The sequence below is a fragment of the mitochondrial genome of Prunus mume (assembly GCF_029339155.1).
Source record: "Prunus mume mitochondrion, complete genome".
Lineage (NCBI taxonomy): Eukaryota > Viridiplantae > Streptophyta > Magnoliopsida > Rosales > Rosaceae > Prunus > Prunus mume.
In genome coordinates, this window is record NC_065232.1 from 450,014 (window position 1) to 462,500 (window position 12,487).

A 12,487-nucleotide genomic window follows, 5' to 3' on the forward strand; every position below is an offset into this window, starting at 1 on the left:
CGGATCCGCGCCTCAATCAGGTCGTGCTCAGTAGTGGTGGGATTCACTAAACCAATAGAAAAGGGCTAAACAAGTCGATCTGCTAGTCCTAAAACGTATTCTTGTGGTAGGGCTCAGCTCAGGGCGAGAAGCAGGTTTTGAAAAAACTCGTCTTTCAGCAGCCAAGAACATGATATAACACATTCAATCTTTCCGGGAAAATACCCCTCATTGCTCCGTCCCGTTAACGCCTATTATCGAGTGCTAAGCCACTCGCTGAATTACTGCTTGCAGGTCCTGAAGAACGGAAGTCTGATCTTTACATTCATTCTCCTGGGAAGATAGATTATATAATTAGGTAGGTGTACGGCTGCTGACAGGAAAAAGCCGTCCAAGAGGAACGAGAGAAGTGTAGCCTTTTGAGAGTAAAATAGGGTGCCGGGTGGCTAAGGTAGCAATGATCGGCTGCGCCTCACCTTGTTATCCGGTAAGTGGAACCCTGGGGACTCCCGTGGATGGCACTTGATGAGGTTTGACCGCTCATACCTCTTCTCTATTCTGTGTGTGGGCCAAGCTACTTTCTCGTCGATTGAACTGTTTTTAGGCCCCTTATTGCCCGATTTCATAGGTTTCGCACTGGGCTGGTCTCAAGGTTTTCAATGATTTCCCTGGGGCCACTTTTTGCCGTCTTCTCACCTACCTTATAGGATTTCTATTAGTGGAGATACCTATTTTTATAAGGCTGGATAAAGCTTTTTCGAATCTCTCTCGTTGACATCGAAATTCAAATTATTCCTAAAATGAGACTGATTCCACGGCCAAATCCGACATATAAAAAGGCCCCTTCGATCTGTCTGATGTGCAGGGGTACTTTAAACGAAAGAAAAACCCCGGCTCGGCAAAGCTTTCCGCGAGTCTTTGTGTTTGGCTAGAAAGCCCAAACCATCGGTAACGAGGAAAGGGGTCAAGCGCAACGGGCGCATCACATCATTCAATCCAAACATCTCTAAAATAAAAGCCAAGATCATATATCACATTAGTATAAAGGATGAGAAAGGTGTGCTTGTTCTCTGTTCATGTAGGTCAGGAAAATGGGAAACATGTGATTCATGATCTATGTTATGTAGGGGTAAAGTTCATCCATCATTCCATTCTGTAACTTCCGAGAGTCAGTCTCAGCCAAGGGAAGAGCCATCATATGAGATGCACCATCTAAGTGAATGAAAAAACCAATCTACTTTGATCACCTGGAAGTTCTGTTATTTAATATTTGCCTTCGGGTTGACTTCCATCTGTTCAAAGGGTGTTGGTTTCACCTCTCTCTTCTGCTTCGCCTCGCTTCGGAACTCTATTCTCAAGACTCTGTCTTCAGCACAGCTTCTTTATTCCTCTTAGCTATCGCTTCGGATGAACCATTGGTAACTAGAATTAGCACAAGATAGTTTAACCTTTAATTTAATGCATGAAGTTGAGAAAGAACATAAGAGAGTTATCGCAAAGCAGCTTGTAGATCAAGAGAGGAAAAACGGGACGGGACGGCTAACCGCTCGAAAGAGGGGGGATCTTTCGATCACTCTGTTAGATCCAAGGCACGTCTTCATCAAGCTCTCGAACAAAGAAGATATGCACCAAAAAAGAGAAGTTTTTGATTGAGGGATTGATGCTTAGGGTTTTCCGCTGGAGCCATGATTTCCGTCTCCGCAATGGTGATCCAATGCATGCGCCTATTTGGGTCTCGCGACCCCATCTGCCTATTGTCTTCTTCTTTGAGTTTCGCCTCTTTTCTATCGTCTCTTTTTTCGGAATTGGCCTGACCGGTCCTACGAAGCTTGTCTCACGCCCCAACGCAGCTAGGGTTTGTGTAGAAATCGGTCTTCTCTCAAGGCAGTTTACTTGCTTACTTGTTAGAGTAAGGAATTTTTGTTATAGATAATAGATGTCCTTCGCTTCATCTGCACGGTGTAATAAAGCAAGGTAAGAGGAGCATATAAGTCAGGCTGCTTAATTAATGTATAAGACTTAGATCAAGCTAGGGCTCGTTCGCTTAGCAAATCTCTAATTAGTCTTCTCTGGTGTCGGCCACAGTCCAAGAAGTAGTCTTTTCCCATTTGCTAGCAACAAGAAGAGAGTTAGGGATTCGGCGCTTATAATAAGAGAAATAAATCACGCGGACTCAAGCCAGCAAACAAAAGACTTTTTATAATATATTTTAGGTCGATCACGGATTCAAGCTATAGCAAAGAAGACTTATAGTCGATCCGGGACTGAGATGCAAAGACAGAGGAATATGGTAGAAGGAGTACAACAAGCAATCAAAGGAATGCAGGCGTTGATAAGCGTAGAGGGGCTAGAAAGAGAAGTTAAGGTCGGTAGGCAGAACAGGGGGGGGGGTTTGGGAAAGATAGTAAGTACTTCTTATATCAACCACAGGCTCCCGTGTTTCTTACTTTTTTTGAGTAGTATCCCATTCCTCTATGCCATTCCCGCATTCACTCTATCCGTCCAACAAGCTCTCTCTCCCATTGGTAGGCAGAAGACAGGGGTTTTGGAGGGAACTACTAAAGGTGTGTATAAGCCCTACATACAGTGTATGTGTCCCTCCAGCCCAGCTGAGCTTCGCTATGAACTAATAGACTGAAATTAGCATATAATGAAAGATGGATTATAAGTACGGTGAAACCAGTATCCCAATTGTTAAGTCAACCATAAGGAAATCGGCACACATGAATGACTTTCCCCCGGAAACTCTACAATAATTGGTTTAATCGATCGGTCTGAGGTCTGTGCCCTGTCCACAAAATCCTTTAATGAGATAGATCGGTCCCTGGAATATGTCGTACTCTTCCCGTCCACAAATGACTTTCTTGAATTAGTTCCTCTATCTTTCTTGCCTTGTAGCAGCAAGAAGTACACGTGAATCGATTTCTGTAATTCAATATACCTTCCCTTCGAGATCTCTTTTGAAGGTGCAAAATCTATAAAAAATAGATGTGGAATCCGCTTATGGTATTGGAATTTTTGAAAACATTGGCTCAATCCGTCCACGGTTATTTTATTGTGAATCCTGCCTTCGCCTTTTTGTTAGCAGCTCTTCGATCAACCCAGGAAAGAGTACCAGAGGCCATGTTTTCTAATCCAAAAGGTCACTTTCATGGCTTGAATGGGTCAAGATAGGACCGGATCGTTTTTTGGGCTTGATTTTGAAGCGTAGTTTTCCACTCTATTTTCTACTATATATATAACAAGGAGTGGAGCTGGAGAATCTCCCTCCCGCTACTACGTTTTCTTGTTTGAAATTCCAGGTCTGGTCTTCATTGGTATTTGCTTTTTGCTCACCGACTACGTTTTTTTCTTTTTAGTTCTTCCCCCGCCCGGTCGAGCTGTCTGAGGTCGATGGTGCATCCGGTAAGCTCTTTCGGTATTCATCTCCGGAGCCCGGTCAGATGCTTCAATCCTTCATTCATATTCCGTCTCAATATCTTTCTTTTTTTCAAGTCTATATTGCGAGTTTACAGCTCGAATGTTTGACTAGTCTTCTCCTCCCATGTGATAAATGGGCGGTCTCCCCTAGACCTTATTCCGTCTAAGCTCTCATAGCATTCGTCTTTCTTCCTTCTCTGCTGTACATCTGTATTCTTTCCCTCGCTTTATAGAGATCTTGGCTTTCTGGTTTTTTGTTTCTTTGGTCAGGGGGTGCTGTGGAGAAAGAATTTAGGAAACCAAGCATGTAATAAGCGGAAATCAATACACAGGAAAGGAGTTGTACACGAGTTTGGTAAAGCATTCACCTTTCGGTTGTACATCGACCTGTCGGGAAACTCGAAAGTCTCCCGCAAGCGTCCCTTCTTAGGTCGGCATTTGGCTTTGGCCTTGCTTGTTCGGTTTTGGCTCATTCTTTAATATGTTGTATCTTGCCATGTCTGCTCCGTCTGTTGGTATAACATATATGTCTTCTCTGGCAATAGCCAATCAAGAAGCCAAAGCTGGAGCCAAGCCGGCACACCGGGCGAGGAATCCCTTACTTGTTCGGCTGGCGGATGCCGTTCTTGCTCTTTATGAAGATGCAGATGCAGTATAATACGAAAATTTATAAGCCAAGTTCGGTACACCAAGCCGTTACACAAATCTCTTTGTTTCAAATAGGTTATCCCATATCGGCCGGCCAATCAACAAAGATCTGAAGAATGACCACTTTTTGAGCCTACGAAAGGAAATTCCATTAGAACATATAACAGAGGCGTGAATGGGGGAATACGATACCATAAGGAGGAATTCATAGAACTTCATATTCTACTACCCGAAGGAGGAGGTATATGGCAATAGCCAAGTTTACGATAAAAGAATAGGACAAAGGTATATATTAAAAGTCTGAAGTCAAGGTAGCAAGACGGTATGAAATTGTTACACGAGCAAGCTAAGTCCATTAGAGTTCATTTAGTCGAGCCTTTAAGAGCCATGCGAAAGCAATATCATGAACGTACGAGAGGAAGATGAACATGCTCCAAGTAGGCTTTTTTTCTACTTCTTATATCTTATAGTTATAGTAGCTCCGCGGATCCGCCCTTCGAGCGATGGTATAAGGAAAATGTGTATTCCGCACATGAAAGAACGAAATAAAGAACGTACCGAAGGAGCATGGGGTTTCGGGGGGGACTTATGCTTTTATTAAGGTTTAATACTCTTTGTGTTAGGCCCCCCCTATGCTAGTTACTAACTTAGGTACCTAGCCCAGAATCCAGAATCCATCGAAAAAATCAAAGATAGTAATGCATTCTTAGAACAAGCATATCAGCAAATCAGCTACGTTACCCTTTTTCGCTTTCAAGATTTCTATCTTTGTTTCGTTTCGCTTTTTGTTGTTGTTGGTTCCCATTTCATTTTTTGAGATAAATCTTGTTTTTTCTTGCTCTTCTTTTAAATCCTGGTCTTGTTTCAATTGTAGTTCTTCGGTTGAGTTCGTTCTTTTATTCAAATACATCCGGTTAGCTCTCTGCTCGGGATGCATGGGCGTCCGTCCTTCATTCCCATCCTTTATGTTATGTAAAAAGAGACTTCCCCTCCCACTCTCCAATATAGGGGACCTCTATCGAGCATCTCACATCTGTCTGTATCGTCGGTCGTATTTCTTTAGTAAGAGGACGTGTTAAAGCAATAAATATCATAGATCTCAGGCGAGAGGTAGATCCACGTGCGAAAAAATGTGTTATTTCATAGGGGAATGATACCTTACTTAAAATAAGGAATTAGTGGAATATGCCAGAAAGAAAATAGAGGAGCGGGGCGGACATCGGCACGTGCGTGGAGGCTAGGGCAGGTAAGTTCACATAAGGGTCTGAGCTCATATGTCGTACTCTATCATTGGCATGGGCGGCATCGATTCATTCGATTACATTTTACTCTTCAAAATCCATCTATGGATTCCCGGAGCTGGTTACACAAAAATCCACTTTTATTCGATATCCGAGTCGAGCTGGGATAACTTTGATTATATGATATGCCCTCTTTCTGAGCCAAGAAGGCATGTTTTCGCGCTTTCATATAGAGAGGAACCCCCGAGAATATACTTTATTTCACGCCTATAGAAGAAATTGAAAAAAAGTAGAGGATGATGATTTGAATGGGGATTTACAGAAAAATTTCCATTCTTATTTGAGTACCTAGGGAGGGAAGGATCCCGAGCGTAGAACGAGAAGAGTAAAGTAAGAAATAAGAGTTATATTGGCACGTACTGGAAAAATCTATCTTTGTTTGGTCAGTACATCAGCGAAGCCTTTCCCATTTCCTCTTTTTCAAATCATTCTTTTGCCAGTTGTTGTTGGAAACATAGGAAGGCCAGAGGCCCCCTGTATTTAGAATTTCGTATATATGGGCATCCTTATTAGTTTAGTCCAAACTAAACTGGAGTTAAAACTCTGGTAGGGAGGTCATATCTCTGTCTCGAGAAAATGCTTTCTTTTGAGCCGCAGGGTCGAGGGGGTCGTGAGACCCTCGAAAAAGGACTCTCTTATTGGCGTATAAACGGAAAAAGAAATCAATCCAATGCAAGTATGGCTTTCAAGCTTGTCCCCCTGTTGCCTTAAGCCTGGAGACCGGAGGTGCTTGCAGACCGGAGGTCGCGGCTGCTTGCTTTCTAAGGTAAGGTACGAACTAGTGCTGGTAAGTGAACGAACCTGTGAATTCTCGCGGCAGGCGTTCTCGAGGTCTTTGGTCCAGTTCAAGCAAGGGAAGGACAGACTGGACTGTTCCCTCGTGCTTCTCCCTTTAGGGGTGAAAACCTTCCTGACCGGAGTGCCGTTCACTCTACTTCTCCTGGCGGGAAGTACTTGTTCCCTTCACCAACCCGGATTCAAAAATCGTATGTATATAAGCATAGAAAGCGCACCGTTTTGATATGGCAGTTGAAAATATATCTGGAGAGTTGCTCACTCCAACGAGCCTAGGCGGCCTAGGTGGACTTTGTCCACTTCCTATCAAAGCTCGAGTCTCCGGACTTGAAGAAAAGAAAACGGTGCCCACGAGACGGCTTATGGTGTTGCACAGGAAAGTCTGCTGGGCAGCAGAAACTCCGTAATTAAGATCCTGAAGCGCTTGCCCGCAAAACCTTAAATTTTGGAAGGTAGGTTGCTTGACATACTGTGACGGTGGCTCCATACGGGATCGATCTTCTTGTCATATTCGTTTAATACCATTCTGACTCAGAAAAATTTCTCTTGCAGTTTTCAAGCCAATCGTTTTCTCGCTCGGAGCTGAATGAAGGTATTTCCTTTGGCTAGACGGAGTGGAGTGACGCGAAGTTCCTTTCAAAAGTCTTTTATTATAGCCTTATTTTTGCTCCGGGGGGTCGTGGAAGAATTGGGTTCGACTCCCATAGCCCCGATGTGGCGAAAAAGACTGATTCAACGAGATATGCCTTGCCTGCATTAAGATTTAAAACTTGTCGTCTACTTTCAGGAAATGTTCGGAACAGAGAACTTACAATAATACAACGCCGCATTCTCCGAAGATTGAGGAACAAGAAGAGATCTATTAAGAGAAAGATTTATCCGAGAAAAAATCTTAACAGTTACATCCAATCACAAACTACACGAAAGTTGCCCCTTTTTCATGGGGATTTACCCATCACAGAGATGCACAGAGGAACAGAGCGAACTTCATATATCCCTTTTCCACTCAATCCAGAAACAAGATCGGACGTTATTCTGGTTCGTCTCCATTTTTGTGAAACTATTCCTCAAGCAAGGCAGCCGATAAGTCATCGAAGGGTTTGTGTGAATAATGGAATGGTAAGCATTACTCATTTTAAAGTGTCCCACGGTGATTTAATATCTTTTCAAGAAAATGACGCGAGAATCCGCGGTGAAGAAATAAGGAGATCTTTCTATATCGAAATATCAGTTGAAAAAATCATAGGCAAATTCCTGGATCACCCGGTAAGAATGTGGAGAAGAACAAAAACAGAATGGTTCCACCTACTCAAAACTCAGAGGGGATGCCGCCTACTACTAAAATCCCGGTTTTTGCAACAGTTGCGCTCTTCTATGCAAGAAGAAGACTTAGAAAGAACAAAGAAGTTTGGATCCGAAAAAGTATGCTTAGGCAGTTCCTTCGCTGAGCACAACAGAATGAAGAGGAATTTGTATCATTTCAAATCCCTATTCTTATCGAAGAGAAGGAACGAGAAAAACCGAAATCTTCCTACTCGAACAAGAAGTCCTATAGTTTACAACTCTTCTTTATATAGAAATTCGACCTATTGCTCCGCATCCCCCCATCAGTTTACTATGAAGAGAAGAATCAAAAGGATTGAACTACCTACTCATTATTCGGAGGTGAATCATAGAACACCAAAAGCTGTGGTATCTTATGGACCTAACATAGGTCACATCCCTCACGACATAAGATTGAAAGATCTAAACCTTCCTCTTCGGAGCGGAAACGGACGTGGCCAAAACATATAAAGATCGGCGTAGTCGCTCATAGGGACATATCTATCCGGATAGAGGATAGTCTAGATCGATTCATAGATAGATTTCTATCCATATAGATAGGTATCTCCGTGGGTAGAGATAAAGATAGGGATCCATCTAGATCTTGATTCACTATTTCCATTTTTTTTTCTTGATTCTGATTATTGATTGCCTTTTTGTGACGACAAGTTTTAAATCTTAATGCAGGCTGGAAACATCATTTTTCAATTATTACTTGCTGGGTCGGAGCGTAGACGAGCGAGTAGAGCCCAGGAAACAGGGAAGCCCGTCATAGAGCAGTCGACTAGAAGTAGAAGACTGCTGGCCTGAGAGAAGGCGGCCTCTCCCGGGAAACATGGCCCAATTTCTCTTCTTTCTTTTTTATTTCGGGTTTCTTTATTTTTTCAGGGGCCCAGAACGCTAAAGGGTAGGGGAGAAGCAAGCCGAACCTCTGATCGACCTGGACACATAAAAAATTCTCGGCGTCGAGAGATATTTGAGATTCCGTAAGTAACTTAGTGCAACATGGCAAATTTCATTGAGAGGAATCAGCAAAGAAAAGAAAAACGGGTCACAACATATTATTAAGATTTGATCGTTGCATTACTGTATAGAAAAAGAAAAAAGAAATTGCGTATGAAATACGCCCAAAGACTCCCATGCCTTTCTTGGTTGGACCAACCAGATTTCCGAAAAGTCTTTCTGTTAGAGCAAGAAGCGGAACTACAAGTGAATCTTAATAGAAAGCTTATGATGAGCATCTATTTGAGTCGATCATTTCCAAGATCTAATTCAAGTTTTTTCTTATGTAGTGGAAATGCCTTACAATCTGAAGTTTTACGCTTAAGGGAAGAAATGTTCTTGGTGGATGCAGGACCTGGGACCCCCAGAATTTGTATGCAAGATGAGCCTACAGGAGTGCCAATCAACCGAGCCGCCAGGTTTGAGAATAAGGTGGGATCCCTGGATGTAGTGGCCGGTGAATCACTGATCAAAGAGCAGATTTTGGAGAGATTCTTCATCGATGTAGTGGCCGGTGAATCACTGATCAAAGAGCGAGCAGCCGCCAGGTTTAAAAATTTGGTGGGATCCACAGATGTAGTGGCTGGTGAACCGCTTCTTCTTCTTCCGCGAAGATTCAGACAAAACCGAGCTTGGATGGAACTGAACAAGATTTGGCGAACGAATACAAAGGTAAGGGGCTTTTTTATTAAGAAAGTAAAGGGCGGGTATTCAGTAGCCATCGCGGGTTTCCTTACCTTTCTTCCATTCCGTCGAAGAAATTTTTCGAGTGCTCGATTCACCATTGAGAGGATTAACCTCAAAAGGAAAAGGACGAATATTGTGGTGTTACAACAGCGGCGGATCAAACAAGAACTTATTTGTTTCTAGATGAATTTGTTTCAACAACCGATCCTTGTCCGTGCGTGGAAGGAGGAGAGTTGTAGCCGGATCGAACTCCCTTGACCTCTGAAGCGCTTGGACATAGGATTTCGGGTGGTAGCGCTTTTCCAACCAATTCCTCAAAAGGGCTAAAAAGCTCCTCTATCCCTTCAACCTTCTCGGGAGGTGGGATGCCCCATAAGCGCTTTTACCTTTTTTTATACACCTTCCCATCCGAAAAAATTTCTTATGTAGTATCTAAGGAACTCGACCCCAACTCATCTATCCCGACCGAAGCTGACCGTTGAACCTCCAAAAACAGGACCGGGTGCTCCTGTCTTCTCTTCCCAATGGGAGGAATCACCCTGCTAGGAGCATCTGTAGCGGCATCAGTAACGAGGGAAAGAGAGGCGGAAGGCGCCCCGATAGAGAAGGTGAAACCTTCCAAACTATGAATAAAATCCCTCATTGGATTGGCCAGTAGAACTTCGAAGCTTATCGGGCCTTCTCTTGTAAGCTAGCTCCATTCGATCGATCGCTTCCGTTCGGAATAGATTAGTTGGGAATTGGATGCTCTGCAGTGAAGGGCCTAGCTGCTAAAGCAGTTGATCCACTCGATAGGGCGGGAAACGGATAGAGATGAAGATGCAGAGTCTGATGCGCCTCTCATCCCGGTGAAGAAGAGGTGGGTTTCCTGGGCCCGGTCGGAGCTTCCTATCTCTCATTCGTTCGTTCCCCCTGGAGTAAAGTCATCGGAATCGGGGTTTGGTTCCGGTGGCCTCATATCTCCTACCCAATTTGAAGGTGGGTCAATGGACATTAGATACGTGATAACACTTGTGGTTTCGGTGAATCGCCTTCACTCTCGGGGTTCAGTACCTGCCTCTTGGTGTCCAATACCCAGTGATGGGAGAAGGAGTGGGAGACGAAGAGAGAGAAGATGGTTGCTTAGCAGCGGAAGCTGGGGATCGAGAAGCGGAGGGAGAGCTTAGGCTTGAAATGGAGCTAGGATACCGGTATTTTTCCCTACCTGGATCCGAGTCTTTCTCTTCTCCTGGACCGAGCACCGAGACCGAGGAAAGAGAGGCTGGATACGAGTCTGATGAGATCAGAGCCAGTGAAGAGAAGAGGGAAGGCTGACTCTGCTAGGCTGGCTTGCTTGTTCGACTAGAGCACATAAATAAGGTAGCTTGCTTACTTAGTGCGAAACGCTAAGGCCAATTAAGCAACGTTAATGGACCGTATAGCTCGTTTAGACCGTTAGACACGTTAGGCCTCTTAGCCAAGGTCTTACAGGTATGCCTCGTATGCTCGGTATGAAACTTCTTCCTTATGCCCTTCTTTAGCTATTACGCTCGTTAGCATGTTATTAAAGGAAAGTATTACTGTGATATTCCTATCTATCTCTATCTGGCCAAGGAAAGATCTCTAGTTAGCCCTACTATTATTGGAACTAGGCGGCTATTAGGAGAAGATGATAGACCTATAGATATTATCTTAGAAGCACTCTAAAATGAGAAACTTAACATTAACAAATGAAATATCAGATTAGGGCCTTTACCCTGGCCTGCTCTAGCCCTTTATCTAGCTGGCTTTCCTTCTTTCCCCATCGAAAGCAACTCAAATAAGAGAATAGTCCTAGCCTGCCCCAGCTCTGGATCTTTGCCTTGGCTTGGAAAAGACTGCAGACTTGGGAGATACTAGAGCTTTTGGTACTCACACTATGGTATGGCCAACAGGTCGGGCTGGCAGGCAACTTCCAACGACATGTAAGGCGCCAGCAACTCAAACCCCATGTAAAGATATCCATCTGTTAGCTAGAGCCCTACCAGAGACAGAAAGAAATTTACTGGGTGGTAAACAAAATACCGTTACACCTACCCTTGCCCTTAGCTTGCTTGGTGGAACTTGATTGAATGAGCTGGATTACAGGGAAGGCTCAATCGCTGGAAGGAAAGTCTCACGGGATGTAACAGAAGTCCCACGGGATAGAGGGCAACTCATACTGTAATTGGATAAACTTACCACTTCCACTATATGTATAGCCCTTAGTACTATCAAGAAAAGCATTCTTCGAAACTCGGATGGATATGGATATCGAATGGAAGCACGACTAACACAGGCTTTAAGAAAGACGAAGACTTGCTTTCCTGGCTTGCGTAAGAGAACTGCTTTCTGGCAGGGAACTAGCTAAAAGAGAAGCTCGCCTGGAAACCTCGTATGGGCCACCGGTAACTGGCAATGGTTCGCAGGTAGCAGGACTTTTTTTTAGGATTGTATGGAAGCACTTACCAATGAAACTGGCTGGCTTTAAAATTCCTGCTTTAAATGGAAATACTCCTCCAATCCGGGGGCTAAAAACACTTCTACTCGGTGAGGGACTTATACTTCTCCTGGGGCTATCTACTCCAACTGGATGGCCAATGGCTGGAAATGGGTAGGAGGGAACTGCAACTCAAACCCCAGTAAGGCGGCTATGGCTGCATGAAATATAGGCTAGAAAAAAATAAGAAGTCCTCCACCCGCTTGTTTGGTTTGGACCCTTACGTTCGGTACACTCGTTAGGAAGCGAAGGGCTATAAAAAGGACTGCTTTCCAACTCACTAGCTTTAAAGTAAGGCTCTCCTAATGGCTCGTATTCACCTCTTCCCTCGGCTGGAACTACCACTCAAACTAGATCGCTGACAGAAGGAAGGTAACTATAAGGGCTTAAAACTGGCCTGGTAAGAGACTCCACTCCAATGAGAACTCAAACTGGATCGAATGCAGGGGTTTCCTATTGCAGACTTTGACTAGATGACTCCAACGGGCTTAAAAAAACACTCAAAATGGAGGGGATTATCTTAGCACTGCTTATGAATAGGCAACTACTGGAACTGGACATTAAAGGAAGGGAATCGTGTACTGAGCTAGCCTGCCTTGAACTTGAAGTAGGTAGTCTCTCCTATATCTGATAGCTTTAACTGGCCACTACAAAGAAATTGCCATAGATCGAAACTTATTCCAGGCTTAGTATCCCCCCAGAAGACGAGTCATAAAGGCAAATATCTAACAATTTCAGGGGGGCACATCCAAACTGAATAGTACTCGCAGGTTCTCTTTTCCATATGTTCTTCCCGATGCCCTATCCGACAGCCGTTAACCGCCTTGCAGGGAAT

General features: G+C 43.9%; 2 protein-coding genes across 2 annotated transcripts; both read left to right on the forward strand.

The window, feature by feature from the left end:
• Positions 1–6,983: 6,983 nt before the first annotated feature.
• Positions 6,984–7,937, forward strand: rps4 (ribosomal protein S4). The gene has a single exon. The coding sequence runs from the start codon at positions 6,984–6,986 to the stop codon at positions 7,935–7,937; it is 954 nt and encodes a 317-aa protein (YP_010438360.1).
• A 759-nt stretch (positions 7,938–8,696) lies between these two features.
• rps1 (ribosomal protein S1) lies at positions 8,697–9,338 on the forward strand. Its single transcript has one exon. It carries the CDS (start codon positions 8,697–8,699, stop codon positions 9,336–9,338), a length of 642 nt encoding a protein of 213 aa, YP_010438361.1.
• The last annotated feature ends 3,149 nt before the right edge of the window (positions 9,339–12,487 follow it).